The sequence below is a fragment of the Dermatophagoides pteronyssinus genome, unplaced genomic scaffold (genome assembly GCF_027571235.1).
Source record: "Dermatophagoides pteronyssinus isolate colony J.1.1.1.1 unplaced genomic scaffold, Derpt_VIB-CSIC_2022.12 sq0010, whole genome shotgun sequence".
Lineage (NCBI taxonomy): Eukaryota > Metazoa > Arthropoda > Arachnida > Sarcoptiformes > Pyroglyphidae > Dermatophagoides > Dermatophagoides pteronyssinus.
The window spans coordinates 855,929-883,662 of record NW_027461534.1 but is presented as its reverse complement, the minus strand read 5'-3'; the positions used below and the strand labels follow the sequence as shown (position 1 = coordinate 883,662).

The following is a 27,734-nucleotide window of genomic DNA, read 5'->3' as shown; positions in this document are numbered from 1 at the left end:
GAAACAATATTCTTTCCAAAATGAAATTACTAAATCTGATCACATAAACACATACAAGCACATTCAACAAGTGGTTTATCAAATGGTGAAAAAAAAATAATTATTTTTTTCGACATCATTTTTTCCTCTTCTCGAGGTTTCAATGAGAGGATTAAAGAGATTTTATTTTTTTGTGAATCATATTATAACATTGATCACGAATTTATGTTGTCCAAGTTGTTTCAACAACAAAAAAAAGAAGAAGATTGAATATGATGTTCAACAACTTGTTGATCTTAGTATATTTCAATCATAAATGAATACGAATAAACGAATAAACATATCATCATCATATTCATTGTCATAAATATCCATTTAAATTTAGTTTAACCCAATTTTGAAGCTTTTTTTTAAAAAAAATTTCATATTGTTCATGATGAAAATTTGAAGAAAAAAAGACAAAATTTGTTTTGAATATCGTTTCCTATTTTCCGCCATTGTCATTTTGTTCAATTTTCCAATAGACAATAATATCGTTCGAACGTTCGAATCATTCGAATGTTGATAATAATGATGATGATGATTAGTTTCATTTTGAAATTTTTTTTTCACAAAAATAAATAATCGGATATCAACAATCGATTGATCGAGCGATACAATCGATTGTTGGTATATCATTCTTTTATTTCTTATTTTTTTTTGTTGTTGGTATACTCGTTAACCAACAATCAATCGATCTTATTACAATCATCATAACAAACGTGATTGATTTGAATTGTGTTTGGTGGCTAAAAATAAATTCACCTGTAACAATTATTTTTTTTTCTCTTTTGATTTGTACAATATATAGAGAGAGAAATAGATGTATGAAATATGAAATTTTTGAACGGTGAAAAAAAACGGCGCCAAAATCAAGAGAATCGAATGGCCAATGTTAAAAAAACTAATGATAACAAAAATAGAAAGGAAAAAAATATATAACGAACATCTAACAAGCTCGATAAAGGTGTGAATCAAATATATATTGTAGCCGTGGATACAGCCGCCATCACCAATCATCATCATCATCATCATATAGCACTTGTTGCTGTCTGGTTGATGGCCAAAAAAAACAAAATTGATGATGAGAGAATTTCATAGCATTCGAAAAGTTTGAAAAAAATAATGAAATGAAATCGAGAAATTTATTTATTTCATTTCATTTCATTTCAGAAATCATCATTAAACCAAATATCCAGAAAAAAACCAATGTTTTCAAGCAGCGAGAACAAAAGCCCTGAAAAAAAACATCAACCAAATAACTGAAACAATCATCAAAAAATTGGATTGAAACGAGAAGTGAATATTAAAAAAATTGTTGTTTATGATGATGATGATGATGATCTTCTATGGGATAATCTCTCATGCACTAAATAAACAAAACAAAACAAATGAATCTAAATATTTTTCCAAAATGCAACAAGTGTTGGTCATGATTGGGTTTGGTATTTTTATGGAAAAAATGAACCATGTGCGTGTGTGACACATCTATTTTTCACATTTTCGTTGTTGTTGTTGGTCGGGTTTCATCATCATTATTTCATTCGAATTTAAAATCATGATGGGATAGTTTGTATGATGACCAGAAAAATCTATCTTTAGTTTTTTTAATTTTGTTTTGTTTTTTGTTTCAGTTTCAGTTTTTCTCTCTCTGTGGATAAACATAATAAATGAATGGATAACCATGATATAAATGGATGACCATAACCATGGATGGTTGGATGAATAATTTTGTTACAACAGCGAATAAGTTTTAAAAAAAATATTCAAATTGTAATCATCATGGACACCATAATAATCATCAATTGTATGTTTGACCATCAACATCACTACCAGAAAAATTAAAATTTACAAATTTAAAAATTGCGTTTTTTTTTTCTTCCAAAATCTAAATATCGGATAAGTTTGGTCCAATCTCTTTCTTTTTTTGGCGATTTTTCAAAAAAAAAATCAATCTTGATCAACAACAACAACAGAGAAAAATACATTGAAAATTTTACCGAATGAATGATGAACTTGAAAAAAAAATCAAAACAGTAGAAAAAATTCTTCACATTATTTCTCTTAATAGATTTCTTTTCTTTTCTTTTTAAAAAAAAAAGATTAGCTACCATCGCTAGATAAACCTACAAGATAGATGGATGATCATCAATTATATCAAACCCGAAAAAAAAGAAACAGAAACAGACTTTTAAAAGAAAAAAATATGATGGATTACAACAGATCATCGTTATCATTATCAATGTCGAGATTTTGTTTTGGATTATTATTATTATTATTCGGTTAACAATCAAAATTTAATCTTATAAAATTGTTTCATTGTCATTGAAATTACAACAACAATAATAATAATATAGCCTAAAACACAGAGTAGGTGTAACAAACAACAATACAACAAAATTTCCAACAATTAATTATCCAAAATGATGGATCATTGATTAGATTTATGAATAATTTTTTTCTTTTCTTTTCTTTTCACTCGTTTGTTTTTTTTTCTTCAAAGAATTTGCTCATGTCACACACCATTCGAGTTAAATTGATTGATTTGGAATGTGGACAATAGAACAAAACAAAACAAAAATTAATGGGTTAAGATTAAATTCCGGTTTCTTTGTTAATGTTATTTTTTCCTTATTCTTGTCTTTGTTTTTTGTTTGTTAGATCAAAGTCGATTTAGTTTCAATCATTCAAACACCTAACAACAACAACAACAAAAAAACAATACAAAAGGTGATCATTATAAAGTAGTGAATCAAAAACGAACACTGAGAAAAACAAACAAACGAAAAAAAAACAAACCAATACAACATAGGTGGTAATGATTATGATGATCAACAAAGAACCAACCAGTCAACAACAACAACAACAAGCAAAATATATATTCAAAGCTTCTATCTTTGATTAACCTAGATTCAAGTCACTGAACCATTTCAATTGCAATTGCAATTTGACCAAAAAAATTTTGTTTTAAAATAAAAATTATGGTTATTTTGTATGGAATAGAAATGAATTTTACAAAAACAACCAAAAATTTTCAACCAAAATGACATTTAAACATAATTTGAATTTAAATTTCTTTTCTTTTTTTGAAATTCTCTTTGTTTGAACAAACAAAATATCCAAAAACAAAATATTTGAAACAAACAAACAAAACAAAAAAAAACGAGAATATTTTATTAATGAACAAATCAGAGTATATCCGGTTATTGTCAAACATTGATTGTCATATAATGCACAGTGTTGTTTGATAAAAAAAACAACAGGTGTGTCAACTAAACTAATTTTCAATATGAAATATGATTATCATTTCATTTCATTTCATTTTTTCAAAAGAATTTATAATCCCATCCCATTTTTTATACAAAAATGTTTTTCACATTATATTTTGTTGTTGTGGGTGGATGTTACTATCATTTGTAATTCCATTTTATTCATCCATTCATTCATTCATTATTAATTGTTTTATTTTTCATTAAACAAAAAAAGCAAAAAATGGATACAATCACGTGTCAACCTGAATACCTGTTACATCTATTTATTCATTTAAATCATGATTTATGATGATTAAATAAAATGAAAACATTAATTAAAATGGAAATTTTGTTTTTCATTTTCGCATTTAGAATTTATTTTTGTTTTTTGTTTTTGTTTTTTTGTTTGGTTGACATCCAGGAAATGAAATGTCATATTGAAAAAAAATTGTTGAAACAAATGAAAAATTTAAAGCATCAATTGCAAAAATTATCTCGCTTAAAGATCATTATGATAGAATGTCATCCGCATTTCATTCTGAAAAAATCCGTTGTTTTTCCATTAGGGTTAATCATATCTGTATATATAGAGGAGAAACGGTGTTGAAAGATAATGATTTTTTTTTGTTGACATTGTAATCATTGACAATGACAATTTTATCAGGTAGTTAAACCTGAATTCTACATTTTTTTCAAAGCCTTACGGCAATTTCCTTAAGATTTCTCATCATTCACACTTAATGATTATAGTAAAAAAATCCAGAAATCATCAAAATGGAATGATGATGATCAAGAAACATTTATTGGTAAATATTATTGTTATCAATCAATCAATGTGAGAATAATTAATATCATCATCATCATCATTAAATCATTCAATGATATGAATTATCAAGGTCAACAAACAAAATCATGATGCCATTAAATGAAATGATCGATTCGATCATTTCCGTTTATAAAAATATATTGATTGAGATACATCAATCATTATTGATCGGGAAAAAATGGGGAAGCAAGCAAAAGTTAATTGAGTTAGTTTTTTTGGTCGAAAAAAATAATAATGTCTTCAATCTTTTTTTTCATGTCTGTATTCTTGCCATACTATGGAATTTTGCAAATTTTTTTCGAGTTGTTTTTGTTTTCTGTCTTTGACACACAAAACAACAAATGAAAATATCAATGACCCTTATTTTGTGTAATAAAACATTTGTTCCGAGTATTATCATGTATTTGTTGTTTGTTTTGTTTTGTTTTGATTTGCTTTGTTTGTTTTGTCTATTTCAATGTCAACGATAAATCGGAAAATATCTTTTCTTTTTAGTATATCATTGAGAATGGATGATGATCATTGATGACCAAACCCGTTAACCTAATCATTGTTGTTGTTGTACATTGATTTTCTTCTTCATTTTTTCGATTATTTTCTTTTTTTTTACAATAACATAAACCGGTTGAATTCTCAGCAATGGATGGATGCCATTAAGTTTGATTTAGTTAAACAACAGTTACAGTTGATGATGATGATGATGATCATTATTATAACCTTTAGCCAATATATCTTCTTTTTTTTCTGGCCAACCAATCGAGCAAATAAACCAAACATTTTCCGAAATGTTTGATAGTTTTGATTGTTCAACTGACTGACTGACTGATTGAGTGAGTGAGTGAATGAGTGAATGTGAAAAGTCGAAACGAATCGAAAATAAATAAATAAATCGATTCGAACTATAGATTGAATTTAACCGGAATACACAAACAAAGTGAGATAGATGAGAAATAACAAGAAACATCGATATGCATGCACATTTTGTTTTTTGTTTGATCGAAATGATCGAGATTGATCGAGTTCTAATTTCAATTGATCATTAGTTTAGTTTATTTGTCTTTCATTCAATCATTCTTCAAACAAAAAAATATTAGTTTCACATACATTATACACCAAAAAAAAATGAATGACAAATAAATGAATAAATAATGGCAACGTTAAAGTTTCAAATTAAATCAAAGAAAAAAACATTGTTTGAAAGCAATCCAGTTATTGGTAATTTGTTTCCTCTATCAATATGGATAATAATTGGATTTTGGTTATTGCAAATGCAATATTTCATCATTCACAATTGATCGAATAAATTCAATCATAATTTTCGTGATATTAATGATGTTGACCATAATAATGATTATGATTATGATGATGATGAAAATCATATCATTACATCGATAGTAATGCAAATCAAATTTAGTCAAATTTTGATTGTAATTTGGAAAATTTTCTGAAATATCAATCATATCGAACATATGAACCACAAAGAAAGGAAAAAGAAAAATATCCGTATTTTTCCTTTTGAATGAATCGAATCAGATCAAGATAATGAAAATGAAAATGAAAATGAAAATCATATTGGAACAATCAGATTAATTTTGTTTAACCAAAAAAATGACCAAATAAAACAAACGAATATTAAGATCATGAACAACACGATTTTTTCAAGGAATGTTTATGAATTTGTTTTTCTTTTTGCATTTTAAATATTCAAATCAACTCGAATTCAAATAAAAGTGTGACTAAACTAAAAAAAAACTAAACCAAAACATAATAATCGTAGGAAGTGTTATCATCATCAAGTGATATTCAAATGAAGATGGAATGCAGTAAGCGTGATTTTTTTTTTTTGGAAAAGGCGCGAAATACTTTCTTTCTTCTTTATTTTGTCATTCGTCATCGTATGCATATTATCATCATCATCATCATCATTGTGATCCACTTTGAACAGAGAGACATAGACTATATTAATTTCCATTGTTTAGCTTCACAAAATGATGATGATGATGGATAGATGAATGATTCTGGATTACATTTTTTTTTGTTTGGATCACAAATAATCTCAATTTTGATTTTTATGTTTGACAGTTGTTGTTGTTGTTACATTTCGAGTATCATCATCATCGAATCCATTGAAAATGCACTTCTCTTCCTACATTTTGGAAAAAATATAGTTTTTTTTGTCGTCGTCGTCACCAAGTTTAAATGATACCAATTAAACGATGATGATGATGATCATCACCAAAGACAAAATGTGATCACATAACACCTACACGGTGAATAGTTGAAGAAGAAGAAGAAGAAGAGGAAAAAAACGAGCAATTTATAATTCGCTTTTTAAATGAGCTCAAATCATTCCATTTGGAACAACATGCCAACAACATCATTATATATTATATATGAAGACAAATGAGCCTGGAAAAATTAACAGGCAGATGTATGTGTCTTTTTTTACAGATGTGTGTAATTTTATGTGTATCAAATGGACAATTCAAAATTATCATCATCCAAATAAATGAAAAATAACGGAAATCAGAAATTAGAGCAGAAACAACAGAAAAAAATTGAATCAAACAAAATGAATATATTCAAATTCAATCATTATTTAACAATTTCATAAGGAATGTCTAATTTTGGTGATGATTTATGTTTGTTTCTTTTTTTTTTGGATAAATAAAAAAAAGAAAACAAACTTGCTGTTTGTTTGACTTTCATTTTGTTGTTGTTGTTGTTGTTACCTACTCATTTTTATCCGATTAGAATTTGAATTCGATTCAAAAATGGTAAAAAATCTTGTTCAAACTTAAATTCAATGGTTTAATTGTTACAATTTTTATTTTATTTTTCACTTTTTCTTTCCATCTTATTGTTGTTGTTATTTTTTTCCAATGAAAAGAAAAGCATTATACATAATAATAATGAAATTATCATTCATTTTTCTCCCCCCGATCATACTACCGTTGAACAAACCAAAAAGGAAAATCATAGCAACAACAACAACAAAAATTCAGACTTTAATAGGACAATGGATGACCCGAAAGGATAACCAAGAAAAAAAGAAAGATAATGGTGACGATCCAGACAAAGATGATGATAATGATGATGTTGATGATGATTTGGACAATGAAATAAAAAGAAAAACTTAGTTTATTTTGTATTCAAACTGGACACGGATTAAAAATAAAAGCCAAAATCATCATGATAATCATTATGATTATATAATGATGATGATGAAATTTTTGTTCAAAAAAAAATCCTAAATAGGAAAACAAAACAAAAAAAGTTTTAAATGAAAATTATAATTTTCATTCAAAAACAAAAAACAAAAAAAAATGAATTTGAAATGAAAAATTTTTTTTTTAATTAGTTAATTGTTTTGGATGATGGAAATTTCCGTTCCAAATTCATAAATGATGTTCGCTTTTTTCTCTCAAAGCGACGATGATGATGTGATTCATTCAATTTCTTAATTATTTAATCGAAATAAAGAAATCAATTTCGTAGGGAAAAAATTTTGCCATAATGAGATTGAAAGTGCAAGAACAACAACGACAAAGAGTGACGATTATTACCTAAAGGTAAGATGAAAAGAAAGGATTTAATTAAATTTCAAACAATTTTTTTTTGTAAATGATAATTATAATTATAATAATCATTATTATTATCATAATTAATAAGTAGATTTGTTGTGCTAAAAATTATTATTGTAATAATGATGATGCTAACAATGTGATGTCATCTTTATTCATTATTTTGTTTTTATTCAGATTTTTTTTCTGTTTGAAAAAGAAAAAATTCAGTAGCCAAATCTCTACTGTTTTTTTCTACAATTTTCAAATCTAAATATACCGTGATATCATCATGAAGAATGAATAATCAGTTATGGGAATGATATTTATATGAAATTCAGTTTTTCCAGATTTTTAAAAAATCCGAAAAAAATGACCATAATTTTTTTTCTTATGGAATATGATGAAAATGAAATTTAAATCTAATCTTTTTTTGCATCAATTTTCTTTTTTTTGAAAATTAAATTATTTCAGACTTTTTTCTATGGATAAAAAAGGCAAACCTAAATTTGATTGTGTCATTATAATCAACAACAACAAAATTCCTTTGAAAGATGCCAAAAAAAACAACAGCAACAAATCTAATCAAGAACAAAATAATAGAAATCCAACAAATCATCCTGTCAGCCACACATCTTTATCATAGTGACTGGGCGATGTAAATATGCTAACCGACCAACAAACAAACATCCAATAAGCATACATCAAAAACCATGGTTCAACAAAAAAAAACTACCTTACAAGATGATTATTACATTGTTTGATGATTTATTCACATTCGTTATTAATGACAATCATTATCATCATTTTGATTCAATTCAAAAATAAATTATTAAATAAGATTCTTTGAAAATCAAAATGTTTTATTATTTTTGATTTCAATTTGAATTTGAAATGAAAAAAAACTTGTTAAAAATCAAACCACACCAACCGAATAACAGAATTCAAAGAAACTCGATTTTAAATCAAGGAAATAATTTGCTAAACGATTTGCAAAAGAATGTTTGGTTTATTTGAAAAGAATAATGACAGGATTCGTGACAAAATATTTTAATAATATTGGTGTTTGTGTTTTTGTTTGGATATGATATAACCTTTTAGGAAATATTGCACCAAAAAAAAAAAGTTTAAACACCCAAAACAAGGTTAAAATACTGTATTATTGTTATTATTTAACTGACAACAAAATCGTTGTTGTTATTTGAAAAGAGATTTGCAATATGTTTGAATCATTATCATCATCATCATTATTTAGGTTTGAATCGATAAGTTTTAGTTTTCAATTCAGGGATTTTTTTTTCTTCTTTTTTTTCGATAATATCGTCGAACTGGATTAGGGGATGAATGAAGAGAGGTCACGATCGGTACCGTTATGATGATTGAACGAAAAAACTTAGACAGACAATAACAACATTTTGAAATGTTGATAATGATGATAATGATGATGGGTCCTGTCAACCGAATTCTATTAGAAACAAACTGAAATTGTTGTTTTGACATTCAACACCTTATGGCAATCAGTTTTATCATTATGATATGTTTTCTGTGATCGAACTCCAACGAAAAAACAACCAATCCAGTATGTCATAAAGATAATGATTGTTACAACCATAATCATCGTTCAAATGTTATGATCATGAACAACATTATGATGGTTAATATGACATTCGAATTATTATCAATAAAAATAATTTGATCATTTAGTATCATTCCATTTCATTATGAACCCAAAATGAAATGAAATTGAATTCTATTTATTGTCATTGATTGATTTTTTTGGCCATTTCTGGTGATCATCTGATCATCATCAAAGAATTAGATGATTTTTATTCAATTTCCAATCAGAAAAAGAAACATTAACAAGTGGGTTTTCCCCTTAATGTAATTGTTATGAGATTTATTCAACCCTTTAGCCAAAATAAAAATGATGATGGGAATAGTAGAAATCAAGCCAAAAGCAATGAATCGATTATTAGGATTCAATTTTATTTTTATTTTTATCCAATTTTTTTTGCAGTAAACTTTTGAAAAGATTTCAATTATCAACAACAACAACAATAGTGTCATTAATTAATTGATGATTTAATCGATTTTTCATTTTTCTTTTTGCTCAAGATGAAAAATTGAAAATTTGCGGTGAAATTTTTTTTTTTCGTATATTTACATTTTATTAGGTTAATAGCCTAATAATGTTGGTTATTTTTTTTTCTTGCCATAGATATGATTATCAAAAACATTAACGTGATGATGATCCATGGATTGACGATGAATGAAAGAAAAAAATTTGTTGATAATAATCATCAGGATTTGATTCAAATTACACATCACTCATCATTTTGTTTTTTACTTTTTTTGAGGTTAATATTCAAACCTATACAATGATTGATTGATTAATTAAACTATGGAACCCTTTATGATAATAACGATAATGTTGATTTTTGATGATGAGATGTGTGTGTGTGTGTGATGGACGTGATGTCTATAGATAGAAATCACATAAGATAAATGAATGGATTAGATGTGAACTGATCCATTGGGTTGATTATTCCTCTTTATTGGATATACAAATTTAATTAACCATCATTGAAAAAAAATAAAAAAACAAAAACCGATCGATCTAATCATCGAATTGGTGTTCAAGTTAATTTTGATTTTGATTATCGTTGATGTTTTCTTCAACCGAAAAAAAGTGGTGGTTAGCCAAAATAGGTAGTTGAAATATTTACTTCGATTCAATTAACATCATCATTATAATCATCATCATCATCGTCAGGGCAAAAAATACCAGATTTTCATTCACATTTAAACACGGATCGGGGTGTTCAATAATAGTCGATGAAGATGGTAGCTCGAATTGATAGATTATTTTCATTTTGAATTTTCATTCTTCAAGATTCGGCTAGGAAAATAAAACAATTCCATTCTTTCATTGGTTTTTTTATTGGATTTTTCCATTTGATCGGAATCATTATACATTTATGACGAACATCATCATCATCATCATCACTGAATCATAACGATGATGATGATGATGATTTCAATTCATATTTATTTTCCAAAAATATTTTTTTTTCAACAATAAAATGATGATTTTCCATTCCATTTGTTCAGTTCATTATATTTGTGTATAGATGGTAAAAACAATACCTGTTATAATGATTAAAGGTAAAAAAAATAACATCAACAACAACAAGAAAATAGAACAATAAAAATTCAAAGAGATTTACCGATGAAATTGAAAATAATAATGATGATAAAAATAATAAAAATGAAAATTTTTCATAACTTCTGAATTGTATTATCAATGATGTTTTTTTTTCTTCTTACATTTCTCATCGTTTGGGTGAACATCGAATAAAAATTGATGCTCAAAAAAAACTGCTTGGGAAAACATGGAAAAGGGAATGTGATTGAATTGATGAATGAATTTTTTTCTGGTGAAAAAAAACTTAAAATAGTAAAATAAATTATCATTATTATTATGATGGATTCATTGAAACCTGTAATTATTTTCCAAAAAAGACCCGAAAAAACAATAAAAACCGACAAAACATATTAATAACCGGGATTGTTGTTGTTGTTGTTTCGACTAATTGATAGTGTTATTAACAAAAAACAAAAAACAAATGGGGGGAAGAAAAAATTCGAACATCTTTTTCGAACATAAACTATTTTGACTAATATAGCTCGATCAAGTTATAAACGGTAAAATTTAATTTTGCTTTGTTTTTTTCAGATCAAAAATAACTGGGTTAATTTTGTTTTCATCCATAAAAAGAATAAAAATTCAATTCAAAATTTGTTGATCTGAAAAAGAAAAGAAAAGATTAATTCATCTGTGGATATAATGTGATGATAGCCAAAAGAAGCCAAAAAGCCAAAAATTGAACGACAATTGATGCTAATTTTAAAGATGAATCCGCCGAACAAAACCTGTTGTTGTTTTTTTTCTTATTATTTATGATTATTAATGATGATGATTATTTTAGAAAATGATGATAATAGTCATGAATCTTTAAAGACAATTATAATGTCCATATGACACACAAACACATTATCCTATTGGATACAAAACAAAAAAAGGTAAAAAAGGTAATTAATGTTGTGAGAAACATTTGTTTTTTATCCATTTCACGATGCTCAGGTAAGAAAAAAACGACTTCAGCAAAAGAAACAAAGTAAAAATGACAAAAACAAATGTTTGTTTGTTTGTTTGGAAAAAAATGTAATTTTTAACTTTGTCCAGCTGTCCATTTTTGTGTACAAATCATCATCATCATCATCATTATCATTCATCAATGAAAATAATTTGTTGGAATCGAGCAATGATAATTATTACCATAAATTTTTTTTCCATTTAGAGTTTGAACTTTCAATAACCGAAAAAAAAACAATTATCAAATGGAGGTTGATCTTGATAAGAAAGCGGAGGATAGACAGAGAGAGAGAGTGAAAAACTTCGGGTGCGCAATTTGGATGTTTTTAAGATAATAAGCAAAGATATCTTTTCTGGTTAACTTTCAGTTTTTCTTTTCGGTTGAAAGATATCAAAATTGAAAGTTTTTTTTTGATCATTTCATTGCATAATGATGGAATGACCAGAAAACTTTTCGCCATTCTTCTTCTCGATTTGATCGATGAAAACAAAAATAAAAATTTCTATTTTTTGACAATTAAAAAAAAGAGCCATTGAAAACCATCATTTATGTGGTCACGATGATAATTTTTGGTTTCGATGATAGATACTTTTGAAAAAAATGATCGATTATGTAATCATTTCCGTCACTAATAATACGTATGATTTTTTATTTTTTTGAATGAAAAAATCGATAATCTTGTTTACTTGATTTAAGAGCAATAGCAGAAAAAATTAATCCTTATTAATTTATTTAATCTGAAGACGATAGCCAAACACACTATCATTATTGATTTTCAATTAATTTCAGTTGTACGAATCTTATCTTCGAAATATTGACCACAATGAATCATTCATTGATAAGAAAAAGGGAAAGTATTCGGGAAATGTTTTTTTTATGGAAAAAATCTTCATTTTTTTCTTCAGATGTTTTTTCCGACAACAAAAAACAAAAACATGATTTTAATTTCAATCCCAATTTTTTCTATTTGGCAATAAATTTCCAATCAATAACGATCGATGCCAAACGATATTCAATCATTTCATGTTTTTCAGCTGAACAATATTTGTAAGTAAGTAACGAGATTGTGAAAAAAGAATCGTTAAATCCTATTGATTGATTACCCAGATTGAATGATCATCAATTTGTTTTTGTTGTAGATTCATTGTGGATCAAGATTTCACACACACACCCTAAACGAATTGAATTTAGTAATCCAAGGCGGTGGCGTTATAATGAAATGATGTGTAAAAAAAAAAACAAAATTTAGATTCTGATATTAAATTATGATAAGCAAAACGATATCATTTTTTTTACTATAGTTTGGATCAATTATAAATGGATCACGATAGTAAATAGGATTTGCAAATCGAAAAAAAAACAAAACAAAACAAAACGAAAAATTTAAATTTTCAAATTTTTTTTTCTAATCCAAAAAATTATTTGAATGAAATCAATGCCAATCATATATGTTGTTGGTGGTGGTGGTCTTGCTGCTTTTTCGGACAATATTTTTTTTCAAAAGGTCAAATTTGGTTTACGTTTCAAACATTTCAAACAAACGTATCATATCATCATAATTGATCAAATTGAATAATTGATTCAATCGATTTATTTGATGATTGAATAAATTAAACATGATGATCTATTTATGGATTGCATAATTTTGTTTGTTTTATTTTTCATTGAAATTTTAAAATTTCAATAAAAATCAGATTCTTTTATCGAATTGAATCTTGAATTTTTCTCTTCGTCGTTGTTTTTCTCTTCACTTTTATTTCTATCACATCATATCGCAAATATGATGACGAAATTAACACTACGAATCTATTTCCAACATCATCATCATTATTGAATGATTTTTTAACTCGTGAGCTTTTTTAATGATAATGATGATGATTATCATCATCATCATCGATCATATCTTTACCGTTATTTTAGAGACGTTAATATATTACATAGACATAATCAAAAATGAGTTTGTTGTATTTTCACTTCGTTTCTCTCTTATTTTACTGAAATTTTTTCGAAAATAAAAACGATGATCCTCCAGAAAAATAAATTCGATAAATATCCTGAAATTCGATTAATCATATAATCAAATTTTACAATCATCATCGAACTGGGCAAAATTAAACGTGCCACAAACACAGAAAATTCGTTATCCAAATGTTATAATTGATCATTGATTGATGACAAATCAATGGACAACATATCTTGCAATAGATATGATTTTTCGCTTTCATTCATTCATTCATTTTAGATCAGATTTTGATCGAATTAGGCGTTGTTGCAATTGTTGTTGTTGAATTCTTTTCCAAATGTTTAATCGAAATGTTACATTATCGATCATAAGTCACGCACTTTGATCATGTGATATCGAATGCTAAATCGATATTTGATGAAAAAAAAGGAAAAGGATTTTCGCTTATTTTCTATCTTAACTTTCAACATCATCATCATAATCATGAAAAAAGGATTATTGGATGTTGATCCAGTCGAAACGAAAGCTAATTTTATCCAAATAGATAATCCCAAAAAGATTTCTTCTTTCAATGTTTTGTGGTCTACAGGTTTGTCTGTTTTGGATTTTTTTGTTTTTTTTTGTTTTTCTGTTCATAATCATCGTTTGATCGATAAGATTGAAAAGTTTACCATTGTTTTGACCAATCACACACACACACCGTATTGATGAAAATCGAAATTAATTGAAATCTGGATTTCAAACTGGTCAGTTTTGTAATTCGGTAAAGATTTTTTTTTCGAAATATTTCCGGAAAATTCAATGTTTTTCTGTTTACGCAGCCCAAACAAAAATCATCCTTATTAAATCACTGGATCCACAACAACAAAAATGAATATAGTGTGTGTATAAATGCGAATCCCAAATAAGTTCAAAATAAATCTCGACCATCATCATCATCGTCAAATGTCCAAAAAACAAACGACATTCATCTTGTTCATCGTCATCATGATGGTAATGATAAATGATTTTTTTTTTTGCAAACAAAGTAAAAAATTTTATTATTATGGTCATCATGATAATAATTACAATAAATCAATGAATGAGAAAAAAAAAGAAGAAAAAAAACAACAAAAAATGAAAAATTAATCAAAAATAAAAATAAAGATAAAGCATGGTAATTTTTTTTTTTAAATATTTGATATAATATCGATTCTTTGTTGTTGTCCTTGATTGTTGTGATCTTTTTTCAAAATGAAATTAGATTTGATTCTCTTCTGCCAAGGTAACGTAGAATTTGGATTTCGCCTCTCGATTTCCGGTTTAATAAACGCGAAAGCTAATTCTCGTAAAAAAAACTTTCGATCGATGTTTTGGTTGTTTTATTCATACGATATAAAATCGTAGAATTTATAGCACTTATATTCAAAATATTGAAAAAAATTAGTTATCGGCCATCTTCGGCTATTTCTTATGCCTGGCTAGAGTAAAACATTATTCACAATGTTCACATTAAAATGGTTTTTCACCAGTATGTATTCGTTGATGTGTGGTCAATTCTTCTTTACGTTTAAATTTACTCCCACAACCTGGCCATTTACATTCGGAATAAGTTCATTCGTCCGCCGTCGGTTCTTCCTTTAGTTATTATCAGTTCTAAAGGAACTTCTTTTTTGTTTTTTCGAATTATTCCAAGCATTGTTAGATTCATTTGTTTTTTTTAGATATATGAACTTTCTTTATCAAATATGAAGAACACGAAATGGTTTTAGAAAGAACAACGATTTTCTTAGACCGCGCGTGATGGTGTACAGCAATCGAATGACATGCAGTGTGTTCATGTAACTAGCATGTATGTGTGTGCCAAATAGTAGAAAGCACATGGCGGAAAAGGACGTGTGAAAAGGAAACATGCTGCGGCGCGCAAGCGTTACACAAAGCGCAAGACACAAAGTTATTAATCTGAATCAATTTACAATATCTCAATCATGATTCGTAACTTTAAAGTTTGAATCAAATTTAAAACGATCTGGTGGAACACCAATATTTTTACGTTCAGATCGTCGAGAACCAGAAACAGGATCAGTAGAACAATTTGAATCAGGATTAACAGAATTAGAATTTATATTTAACGACGAAGAAGATGATGATTCAGAACCATTAGGAACAATTTTATCGTGTTATATTTCAAAAACAATGAAAATTCGTCTTGCGTTCAAACTTTATAACAAAATTTCAAAATGAATCTGTTTTTTGAATCGCTTTTTATAGCTAAATTTTGAAATAATTCGAATTTCGAACTGAATTTCCAAAACTCATCTCCATTTTTTCTGTATTCGAATTTCGAACTAAATTTCTAAAACTCATCTTTATTTTTTTTTTTTTGTTTGGTTGGCATTTTTATCTCTGTCATCTCCGGTGCAAAAAAAAACATTCAGCCCAATAGCCCATGAAGATGTTGATAATCTAAAATGTTCATCATTATTTTTTAACGCCACTTGTTACAAAGATAATCATACTTCACACACTTTTATACAAATCTTTTTTTTTCACATCCGGAACAATTCATTTTGATTTTTTTTAAGACAATATATAGTTTTCTCACCTGATTAAGATATTTATCATTGATTCAGAAACAAACAATCAACACAGAAAGATAGATTAGAAAAAAACGATGATATGATTTTAATCGATGATAAGTGTTAAACATTTTTATTTAAAAAATAAAATGTTATAATTGATGGATTTAAGCACACGGAAATTTGTTATTGTTGAAGAGAAAGAGAGAGAAAAAGTAATTAATGTTCAAACCAACCGATCGATCTATTGATCGATCGAATATACAGGTGGAATCGAATCATTTTACCATTATTCGATGAGTTTTAGTTTGACGATTCGTATCTTTGGTCATTTTTGTGAACAATTTTTCCCACATTCGAAAAAAAACTTGAATCGTTTGTTTGTATAAGGCTATGGCTATATGGTTAGCAATATTAAAATCATTCATTTTGATATCAATCATTCAAAGCAATCGATCTATTTGAAACACATATTTTTTTTTTGTTGTTAATAAATGAAAATTTTAGCTTAAATAACCAAAATGAACGAAATTGACACACACACACACAAAATTGCGAAACGCAATCCGTTTTCCTTCATAGTTTTTTCATCAAACCTGGTCAACTAAATCAACAAACCTGCTGCTGTTGATCTATCAATCGATTGATCGACCAATCAAATCGAAAAAGGAAAAAAAAAATTTTCACATATTTTTCCCGATCATCATCATCATCATGAACAACGATGAAGAAGATCGATTCATTTTGATGATCTAAATTTAGCGACACATTGATAATCAACTATGATGATGATTCACACTCAATCGAATTCGAATGAAGCAACAAAAAATGAAATGAAAAATCAAAAAAAAATCCATTTTGACCAATTGACCAACATATACGATTGAATGAATGAATGAATGAATATCGAATTAGATTGATTTGTTGAATTTATTTTCTATGAAAGCAAAAAACAAACAAACAAACAAATAAAAGAAAAAGTTTGACAACATTTCATACCAAACAACAACAACAACAAAATGATAATAATCAGTCATCACCAGAAGCATCAATGTAAATTTCACTTTTGAGATAAACAGTAAAATTCGATCATATATGTCCATCATGAATCCAATAGTAATAATAATATACAGATTAATATTGATTATTTTAACTTTTTTTTTTTGTTGATGATGATGATTTGATTGATTGATTGATTGATTACCGGTTGATCAAATCGAATGGTTTCATTCGAATGAAAATAAGACCATAGATGAAAATTTCTTCTTTTTCTTCTGTTTTCCCCACTCAGTTGGATGCGGATAAATCCAATTCAAAAGCCATGCATGAAGTGATAAAAAGGATGAAAATCGGTATAAATTATTACTTAAAGAAATTAGTTTGAATCAATCGATCGAATCATCGTCTTTCATTTTTTCTGATCAAATTCTATTATTGGATATCTTGATGATCGACTTGATCTGATTGAATAAACAATTTTAAAAATGTATATTTGAAAACTGAATGTTTTTGGTCATTGGATCATCATTGGTCAATTAACATGTTGAATGAACCAAAAAACACACAGTCGATGGCAATGAACGATTGAAAAAAGAAAAGAAAAAACAATAGAAATCATAATCATTTGATAATTGCTTTCGATCATCATCATCATCATCATCATTTTCAATCGGATATTCGGGATAGATAAATCTTGTTTTTGTTTTCAAATCAAGATTATTGATTGATGATGTTTCGAAAAAAAAAGATGATGAAACAATCATCATTTAGTCAAATGCTGTCGATTTTTTGTTGTTGTTGTTGTCGAAAAAATTGTTGTTCTTTTTTTCGTGAATGATGCCAACCATCAGCAAAAAAGCAGTATGCTAAATTATTCATCAACATCATTATTACCATTCATCATCGATAATAATGATAATAATGATGATAATGATAATAAGTTTGATGATGTGCATGTATCATTAACATCAACATCATCATCATTCAACACCATTATTTAGCCAAAGTAACAAAAATTTCGGGCGCTGCCGTTATTGACCTGAACGGCCTGATTCATTGATCCATTCGGTTTTCTCCATTTAAAAACCAAAAAACAAAATTTTTTTTATCTGATTTGCATCCACCAAACAACAACAACAACAACCAAGAAAAAAAAACCAAAAAAAAAATCTAAACATAAACCTAATCTATGATTTGTTCAATGATTATGAATTGAATTGAATTGAATCGAAATAAAAGAATTAAATTGGCTCGCCTAATATCATCATCATCATCATCATCGTATATGATACACACAGTAAACAATCGAAATGGACAAATGTTGTTGTTGTTTTTCATTTTGGTCACTTTTTATTTCCATTCTGGCCTACACACACACAAAACGATTGATAAGGAGGATCATAATGTTCGGAAATTTATTATTATTATTATCATCATTATATAACCGCCGAATGAACAAATATTTATACCCGATTTTTGTTGTTGTTGTTGTTGTTGAAACGAAGAATTGATCGAATGACAATCAAATTTCTTTGATTTGCCGATCAATTTATTTTGTGATGATTGTCGTTTTGTTATGAAAACGTTTTTATAGCCATTCCTATTTTTCTTTTTCAAATATTGTTCCCCCCAATTATTATTATTATCATCATCATTTTATTGGGCATTTTATAGAGATAAAATGAATTGGATTTAATACTTTTTTTTTGCTCGGTTGTTGTTATTGTTAAATTCGAATGAATCGAGTATTTTTTTCTTCTTCCCCAAAAAATAAATATGATGCCAGAGTATCATATAATAAATTTTTGCTGTGACCTAACAATCATCATTTTTTAGGGCAAAATAAAATAAATATTTTTTATTATTTGATTTGATTTTCGACGATGTTTGATCATTATTATTATTATTATTATTATTGTTACGGGATAAATAAATAGCCGTATCGATTGTATCGATGTTGATTTAAAAAAAAATTTAAAGGTTTTTTCTTTTCGGACCGATCAATGATAATAATGATGACCGGATCATCAAACACACGGTATGATGTAATATGCCGACTATTTTCATTCAATTAGTTTTGCAATAAAATTCATATTTCATGCTTTGAAAAAATTCTATTGTCTAAACCACCAGATTCATGATTTTGTTTTTATCAAATTTAAAAAATGTCATTCGTAAAAAACAATTTTGTCCATTAGTTTTTCTGGTTTTTCTTTGTTTCGATATGTGAAGGGTGTGCAAAACATCCAAATCGAAAAATAATTTCGAATTCCCTTTTACATTTCGTTCTGGTTGATGATAATGATCAAGATTATTTCGGTTGGTTTTTCTTTCTCTCACTGTTGTTACGGTAGCCATGATTACAATATTATGACTGGTTATTATAATGATGGGTAAATAAAAGGGTGTAGCGAAAATTAGCTAGTCGAATCCATTATTTATCATTTAGCTATTTTTAATTTGAATTGAAATTTTATTAAAACAAAGTAAACTAAAATTTGTTACATAAATTAAATAAAGAATATATCTAGATTAAAATAAATCATATTAGTTAGGCAAAATTATGGTCGAAATATTAACAATAATTTGACCGAAATGAATAAAATAATACTGGCCAATAGATAGCTTCCTTCGAATACAAATAAAACTTCTGGCCATGTTTCCAAATATTTAGCAATCAAAAATGGTGTAAAAATTGTTGCCAATCCGGCAAAAAAGAATAACAATGAACCGATTCGATTAGATAGTTTAAAATGACGTTCAGTAAATGCTAAAATAGCTGGCCACATAGCTGAAAAACCGTAACCAAGTAAAACGGTTGTAATATAGATGATTGTTCGATTATGACGTCCAAAATAAAGACAAGTTTGTGCTACAATTATTATGACAAAATGATAGGTCATAATTATATCAGGCGTCAATTTTAAAGAAATAAATGCCGTAACTAATCGACCAATCGTATAAGCAGCGGATAAAACTGAAAGAACATGAGCAGCTTCAGATGGTTCAACAGACAAATGTTGTAACATTGTTGGCGAATAATAAAAATAACCCAATTCGGCTGCATCATACGTGCCTAAAAGCAATGCAACTAGAATGAGCTTGAATTTTCGTAATGATTGAAATTGACTAATATGATTGCTATTGATTACTTCGATATTATTTTCTTCATCATTATCACAATCACCGGGTTTACGATATCTTCGTATGAAGAATAATATCAGCAAAATGATAGGCACACATATTTGTATCACACCAACGACTGTGAACGGTAAACTAAGTGATTTTATTCTTTCTGATGGCGTCATTTGTGTAGAATTTCCGGATACATATGGTGAAATCAGAGCCGGACTAATAATTGTACCAAGGCCATACATAAATTGTGAGGATTGCATTACCGAAGCATGTTTATCTGGCCACATTTCAACAAGCCAGATATTGTTAGAGCTATCCCATGAGCCACCACCAATTCCATTCAATGTTATCGCAGCGAACAACAGGTAGATCGAACCATAATATGGAACGAAAGTCATTGATAACGCGATCAAAGACACCATACATATGAGTACGAATTGTCGATTAAGCCATTTATAAATTATTCCACCTAATAGATTGATGAGAAAATTTGAATATACATAGCTAATGATTTTTCAGTTAATAATTTACTTAATGATCCGATGAGATAACCAAGCGATGAAAATGTTGCAAGATAATTGATAGTTTCTTCTGAAACCTGATAAATTTTACTTAAATCAACCAAAGCTGCCCATAATGTATTCGATGTTATTCCCTTTGAACATGAATGAACAATTTTAAATAACAATAATAACACATACACAATCACAAAATCACTTACGAATGCAAAATGATTGACAAAAATGCAACCCGAATAAACCAAATTGATCCATTTAGTACTAATGTTTTCCATTTTTAATAGGAAAATATTCTTATATAAAAACAATCTTATTGTAATGTTACAAAATCAACAAAAGACGCCGCATCTAATAAATCACATCGAGTTTTGCTATTTAGACCCATTAAAAAAATCCAATTAAAATCATAAAATTATCAAATTAAAAGATAACTTACACTCATATTGATAACCATAGAAAACAATTATATTAAATCAGAAACAAAGGATGTATTTAGATTCGATGATTTATGATTATGATAATTATTGTTGATCAAAAAAATACAGACATAAATTGTTGAATATTTTTTCCGAATGTTATTGTGTTTACCATTCAAAACAACATGTTTAACACCAAACATAGATGACGAACCATTGACGTTCGAATAATTCTGCACAAAATTCATTCGATATTCGTGATTTGTTTGCAATGAAAAACCTATGCGAAAAATTTTTTGTTTTTTGTTTGCCAATTTTTTCGATATTTATCAAAAACTGATCATTTTTCGAAAAAAAACACAAACATCATTCGAATGAAAACTATCAGCAATTCGTTTTATTTGAAGCAATAATAAAAAAAATGAAGTTAATTTGTTTTTTAGCGGGGATAAAAAAAATCAATGTCTGATTTCCGGTATTGATAATAAACAAATCAAGAAAATTATCAAAAAAAAACCCAATCAAAATAAATGCGAACATATATACTAAATTTTAAAAGTAAAATTAAAATGATAGAATCAAATCGTAATAAGTAACATAGATTGTCGAGATGAACCATCATTATGGTCGATAATTTTTTGATCATCATTTTCTAGCTTCTTTAAGCATTTTGACAATGATCGGTACGATCGTTTTGTATTGATGTTGACCTGTTATTGCTGCATCTTCGGATGCCATAATAGCTTTAAGATCACCCCATGTAGCTGGATCATATTTAGCATCACATTTTTCCAATGATGAATATTCTTTACAAACCAATTCAATATTTTCTTCAGCCTATCAAATTAAAGCAATGATAATGAAGTTAATCATTTTTATCAATGAATATAATATTACTTACAATATCACTGATCATATCGTTGAAATAATCTCCTGTTTCACCGCTACATAGATTTGTAATATGATTGATGGCACATTCGCGTAATGCATGCGAACTACAACAAGCTCCCCCAAGTCTTAATGGTTTTGGAAAGTTTGAAACTTTTTCCATCATGACCATATGTTTATCAGCACATAATCGTATAGGATCGGCTTTAGAACTATCAGTAAAACAGCCAACATGTTTCAAGAATTCGGCTCGTTCAGCCGGATTATCACAACGTGTATGTAAATGATTTTCAAGATCATTCATCACTTTGATTGTAATGGATTTCAATGCACCTTTAGCACATTCACGTGCATGATCAGCCAAACATTTTAATCCTTTTTTAGCATTGCTAATATTTTTTTCAATTAAATAAAAATTGCATTATTGTTTATCAATAATTTATCAATATCGTTTATTTCGACTTACTCGCACATGCCAATAACTTCACCATCATTAGTTGGTACTTTAATATCACGATTAGCAAGAAAACTAATCTCATATGCACATTGATCCAATTCTTCAATTGTTTTGCATGCACACCAAAATCCTGGTAAGACAGCGGCAATAACAGCTATTGATTGTTTAATTGATTTATTTAAATTAATCAAAATGAAAACAACAAAACAGGAAAACAAACAAACAAACACTTACCGAAACCTAAAAGATATTTCATTTTCAATGTGAATTCTTTTCTTTTTTTTTTGCTTTGAAGGAAAAAGTTTTTTTTTCAAAAAAATCAAAGAATCTCTTGCGGCTCTTGTGTATTCGATTGTTGCAAAAGAACTGATATTTTTTTCAATCGTTCAGTTCGTATTTATACAATTTTCTCTTGTCAATCAAATAATGAAAACTTGATAATTAATTCGTTAATTAATTGACAAAAATAATCATTAAATGTCAAAAAAAATTGCTTCAAGACATCAATAATTATCAAAATCATTATCATCATCATCATCATCCCAAATTACAATAGCCCTCGAAAACAAAACAATGATTTTTTTTTGAAATCATTAAATCTAATTTAGATAATTTTTTCAAAATCGATTAATTGAATGAATCGTGTGAATTATTCACACACACAACCATTTTAATATATAAAAAAAAAAGAAGAATGCAATCGGAATTTCTGGTCTCACATGAACAATCATCAACAATGATTTTGAATTTAATTTGTTTGTTCGAAATAAGAGAAAATAAAGACAAACAATTCATCATATATTTTATGATATAATCAAATGAAGATGAATCCTCCCAACGAAACGAAACGCATAATTTTCGCTAGAAAAAAAAATTAATAATTTTCAAGAGAATTTGCATGCGTCATCTCTGACGATAATATCAATCAATCAAACAATCATTCGAACCATGACGATTGATTAAGAAATGAAATGTTGTTGAGATAATCTAAGCCCCTCTTTTAAAAAGAATACCTGTGCATATTTCTCAATGTCAAGGTCAAGAAGAATAATCATTTAATAATCAATAAAGATTGCATTCGATCAATTATTCCAAAAAACAAAAAATAATAATAATTTCTATTCTTTCAAGCGTGATAAAGAAACCGGTGATTATTAGATGAAATAATATTTATTAAAATAGAAAAGAATTTGCCAAAATTCAATGATCATTTGATGATTAATTTTAATTTTCAACGCACAAATTATCCTAATAATCAAGATAATCCAGTAAAAAAAATTCTTTTATTAATCGTTTATCAATCATTAAAAATACATTTTCATGCAAAGACAATGTTTTCGATGTTATACAAAAATGAGCAGTGGAAAAAATTTGACGATTATATGAAAGCGGAATATTTTCGGATCCATCCAAAATATATTAAACAACACGATATCGGCTTTTATTCAAATATGATGTATTATTCTATGATGAAAACAAAAATTAGATCAAATTTACATTTTTTTTATAAATATAAACTTACCAATTTAATTAATTCTTCTTTGATAAGACGAATAATTTCACTTTTAGCTTTACTAACGGAACGTTCACTTACACCTTCAATGGCTAGATATAATTTTCGTTCACCTAATTCAACTTTAGGTTCTTTACCAGGTGGAAAATATGTACCACGAACAGTAATACCGGCTTCAGAATATTCACTAATCATAGCAATAGCTTCTTTACTAGTTACACGCCAACGTGCTTGTTGTGGGAATTCATTTATTTCCAATTCTTCTTCATAACGTTGTGCTAATGTTTGTGCAAATAGATCATCATCATCTCGTTTGATAATTTCACCATCATCATTATATTCAAAATCTTTGGGTATATAATTGAGTTTAGCATTGATAAGTTCAGCACGTTGTTCGGCAATAGATTTGGCTGTCACAGCACTAGCAATATCACCCAATGAAAATGCATCACCTTTTAGTATTGCTTCAGTATGAGCAGTTGCCGATGGTTTATTCGTAACAATAGGATTCATTACCGGTGTTTTTGTCATTGATATTTTCGATGCCAATTGTTTGGCTAATTCTAATTTTTCCGATAATGTTTTCTCTCCCGTAGGTATTAATGGTTGCATGATTGTCTTCTTTTTTGGTGCTAACATACTTTCAATCTCTTGATCAATATCTTCTTCAGGGTCTTCGTCATCCGAATCTTGAAGACCAAGTGCTGCTTTTTGGAATTTTTTCTTTTCAGCTGCCTGGATTGCTTCAGCTTCATCGAATTTAAAACCTTTACCAGTAAAACCAGATGATGATTTTACTTTTTTACCCATCATTTCTTGTTCACTTTTATAATCATCAAATAATTTTTGTAAACTTTCCGGTATCGTATTTCCACTTGAAGTTAATGCTTTAATTAGATCATTTGAATAGCGACCCTGTTCCGGTGTTATGAATGTATATGCATAGCCATTGTTTCCTGCACGACCAGTTCGACCACAACGATGTACATAATCTTCATAATGATTTGGACAATCATAATTAATAACAACAATACAATGTTTCACATCTAAACCTCGCGCTGCAACCGATGTTGCCACCAAAACATTGACACGTCCATTTTTGAAATCAGCAATAGTGGAATCACGATCATTTTGATCGATACCACCATGTAATGCTAAACAAGTATATGATGCATGCATTAATTCTTTCAATAACATATCTGCATGTTCTTGTTTGTCAACAAAAACAATGGCGCTTCCTTCACTTGAAAATTTTCCAAGAATTTGCAGCAATTTTAAAAATTTATCATCTTCATTAATAACAATAACTTCCTGTTGAACTTCTTTACATACAACAGATCTACCACCGACTTGAACTTCAATCGGTTTGTCCAATATTCTACGTGCAAGTGCTTCCATTATTCTTGGAAATGTAGCTGAAAACATAACTGTTTGTCGATCCGGTCGTATTCCATCGATGATTCGCATAACCTGTGGTTCGAATCCCATATCGAACATTCGATCAGCTTCATCCAATACAACATACGTACAACGACGAAGATTTGTGACGCGACCATTATTTGCTGCTAACATATCGATCATTCGTCCAGGCGTACAAACAACAATTTCGGCACCAGGTTTTAGGTCGCCAATTTGTTCGGAAATTGGTGTGCCACCATATACGGCTACCACTCTCAAACCTAATGGTTTGGCAAATTTTCTACATTCCGAATAAATTTGTGTTGCAAGCTCACGTGTTGGAGTCATGATCACAGATATTGGACCATCGCCAGATTCCAATGGTGGCTGATCCATGATATGTCGAAACATTGGTAATAGAAATGCCAATGTTTTTCCTGAGCCAGTTTTTGCTATGCCAATCAAATCACGTCCAGACATTATGGCCGGTATTGCTTGACATTGAATCGGAGTTGGTTTTTCATAATTGTTTCGTTTTAAAACTTCTAATACTTTTTTACTTGTACCACATTGTGCCCATGATTTTATTGGTCGTGGACAACCTTTACCTTTGGTTTTTATTCCTTCCATTTTTGTTTTATATTCATTGACTTCTTCATCAGTCATTTTGGTAATTTCAGGTACTTCTATGTAGAAATTTTTACGAAATTTAACATATGTAATATCTTCTTTTGAAATGGTCATCAATTTTTTCTGTTTAACTTTAGCTTGTAAATTATCCATTGCATTGGCTAATTCATCATTTTGGCTAATTTCATCGCCAGAGGAATATTCCATAGCATCTTGATTCTGTTCAATTAATTCACCTTTCTTTTGAGTGGATTTTTGCTTAGCTACACCAACAACAACTGTAACTTTATCATTTCGTTTATTAGCATGAACTGTTTGTTGTCGATATTTTTTAACTTCTTCCTGAATTCCTTGCATATAAGCATCTAATGGATCAATATCATCATCATTATCCTCAGCATCAGCATTGTCATCATTATTTTCATCAACATCTTGTTGTTTTTGTTTTTCTTGTGAGTCTGGTGCTTGTTCTTGCTGTTCGATTTCCATTTTTTCTATCGATGTGGAATTCGCTTCATCCTCTTTAGGTACAGATTTTTCTTCTTTATTAACTGAATTAAATGAATGAGAAAAAAATTATGATGTAATTTTCTTTTTTTAAAAAAAATCAAATTTTACCTTTAACAACTTCTTCAATTTTATCTTCAGTTTCAACTTTAGTTGCTGTAGGATTCTGAAAATTTTCTTCGTCAACTTCTACAGTTTCATCCACGTTATCAACATTTTCATCATCTTCATCATCATCATTTTCATCATCTAATGTCCAAGTCTTTTTTGGTTCATCATCCTTTTTTATTTCAATATCAGTGACAGGAACAACAGCTGCAGCGACATCTTCACTAACATTTTCCTGATCATTAGCAGACGTTTCATTTGTATTAATCTGTGATGATTCTCCAAGTTTTTGCTGTTGGCGCCATTTTTCTATACGTTCACGACGTTCTTGCATAATCTTTTCTAAACGTTTCTGTTGTTCATCCATATCAAAATTTTTATAATTGATATCCTGACCAATAATATCTTCAACACGTTCTCGATTAACACGTTCAGGTGATTTTGATGATCGTTTTGATTTATGATGTGATGGTGATCGTGAACGATGATGATGATCACGATGGCGTTCCGGTGATCGAGATCTAGAACGATGACGAGATGATGAATGATGATCTTTATCTCTTCGCGAAGATGAGAATTTTGATGATTCGTAACGATGTGATGATGAACGACTTTTATAATCACGATCACGATGATTTGAAGATCGAATCGAAGACGATGATGTAGATTTCGATGGTGATCGACTTCTGGAACGTTTACTATCCCAATGTCGTCCCATTGTTATTTCGATCCAAAATAATCAAATGAATAATGGAATAAATCAAAAGAAATTGGCAATGATGTTATGAAAAAAACAATCAGCCGGCATTGTTGTTTTTTGTCAAAACAA

General features: G+C 28.3%; 3 protein-coding genes and 2 long non-coding RNA genes across 5 annotated transcripts; 1 reads left to right on the top strand and 4 right to left on the bottom strand.

The window, feature by feature from the left end:
• Positions 1–683: 683 nt before the first annotated feature.
• On the top strand, positions 684–3,269 carry LOC142645388 (uncharacterized). The gene is made up of 4 exons (XR_012846531.1): positions 684–1,129; positions 1,192–1,591; positions 1,653–1,825; positions 1,923–3,269. It is a non-coding gene; the product is annotated as an uncharacterized LOC142645388 (long non-coding RNA).
• A 6,330-nt stretch (positions 3,270–9,599) lies between these two features.
• Positions 9,600–11,315, bottom strand: LOC142645342 (uncharacterized). Its single transcript, XR_012846509.1, has 3 exons — positions 11,159–11,315; positions 10,886–11,092; positions 9,600–10,805 (listed from the first exon to the last, which is right to left on the bottom strand). It is a non-coding gene; the product is annotated as an uncharacterized LOC142645342 (long non-coding RNA).
• An 8,518-nt stretch (positions 11,316–19,833) lies between these two features.
• LOC142645364 (major facilitator superfamily domain-containing protein 4A-like) lies at positions 19,834–21,609 on the bottom strand. The gene is made up of 4 exons (XM_075821421.1): positions 21,425–21,609; positions 21,192–21,359; positions 21,002–21,125; positions 19,834–20,939 (listed from the first exon to the last, which is right to left on the bottom strand). Exons 2-4 carry the CDS (start codon positions 21,261–21,263, stop codon positions 19,897–19,899), a joined length of 1,239 nt encoding a protein of 412 aa, XP_075677536.1. The 5' UTR covers positions 21,264–21,359; positions 21,425–21,609; the 3' UTR covers positions 19,834–19,896.
• A 170-nt stretch (positions 21,610–21,779) lies between these two features.
• LOC113794384 (uncharacterized) lies at positions 21,780–23,139 on the bottom strand. Its single transcript, XM_027344505.2, has 4 exons — positions 22,984–23,139; positions 22,759–22,903; positions 22,306–22,681; positions 21,780–22,241 (listed from the first exon to the last, which is right to left on the bottom strand). Exons 1-4 carry the CDS (start codon positions 23,003–23,005, stop codon positions 22,050–22,052), a joined length of 735 nt encoding a protein of 244 aa, XP_027200306.2. The 5' UTR covers positions 23,006–23,139; the 3' UTR covers positions 21,780–22,049.
• Positions 23,140–23,900: 761 nt separating this feature from the next.
• Positions 23,901–27,731, bottom strand: Prp5 (pre-mRNA processing factor 5). The gene is made up of 3 exons (XM_027344451.2): positions 26,909–27,731; positions 24,272–26,841; positions 23,901–24,213 (listed from the first exon to the last, which is right to left on the bottom strand). The coding sequence occupies exons 1-3, from the start codon at positions 27,621–27,623 to the stop codon at positions 24,169–24,171; spliced, it is 3,330 nt and encodes a 1,109-aa protein (XP_027200252.2). The 5' UTR covers positions 27,624–27,731; the 3' UTR covers positions 23,901–24,168.
• Positions 27,732–27,734: the final 3 nt, after the last annotated feature.

Bases quoted from the DNA above. Each gene is read 5' to 3' on its own strand.
- LOC142645364 (XM_075821421.1), bottom strand. From the start codon at position 21,263: ATGGAAAACATTAGTACTAAATGGATCAATTTGGTTTATTCGGGTTGC. The intron at 21,126-21,191 runs GTAAGTGATTTT...TCATGTTCAAAG, and splicing joins TTGTCAATCATTTTGCATTC to GGAATAACATCGAATACATT. The intron at 20,940-21,001 runs GTAAATTATTAA...TCAATCTATTAG, and splicing joins TTATCTCATCGGATCATTAA to GTGGAATAATTTATAAATGG.
- LOC113794384 (XM_027344505.2), bottom strand. From the start codon at position 23,005: ATGAAATATCTTTTAGGTTTCG. The intron at 22,904-22,983 runs GTAAGTGTTTGT...AACAATCAATAG, and splicing joins GAAATATCTTTTAGGTTTCG to CTGTTATTGCCGCTGTCTTA. The intron at 22,682-22,758 runs GTAAGTCGAAAT...AAAAAATATTAG, and splicing joins GAAGTTATTGGCATGTGCGA to CAATGCTAAAAAAGGATTAA.
- Prp5 (XM_027344451.2), bottom strand. From the start codon at position 27,623: ATGGGACGACATTGGGATAGTAAACGTTCCAGAAGTCGATCACCATCG. The intron at 26,842-26,908 runs GTAAAATTTGAT...CATTTAATTCAG, and splicing joins AATTGAAGAAGTTGTTAAAG to TTAATAAAGAAGAAAAATCT. The intron at 24,214-24,271 runs GTAAGTTTATAT...TTTTCATCATAG, and splicing joins AAGAAGAATTAATTAAATTG to AATAATACATCATATTTGAA.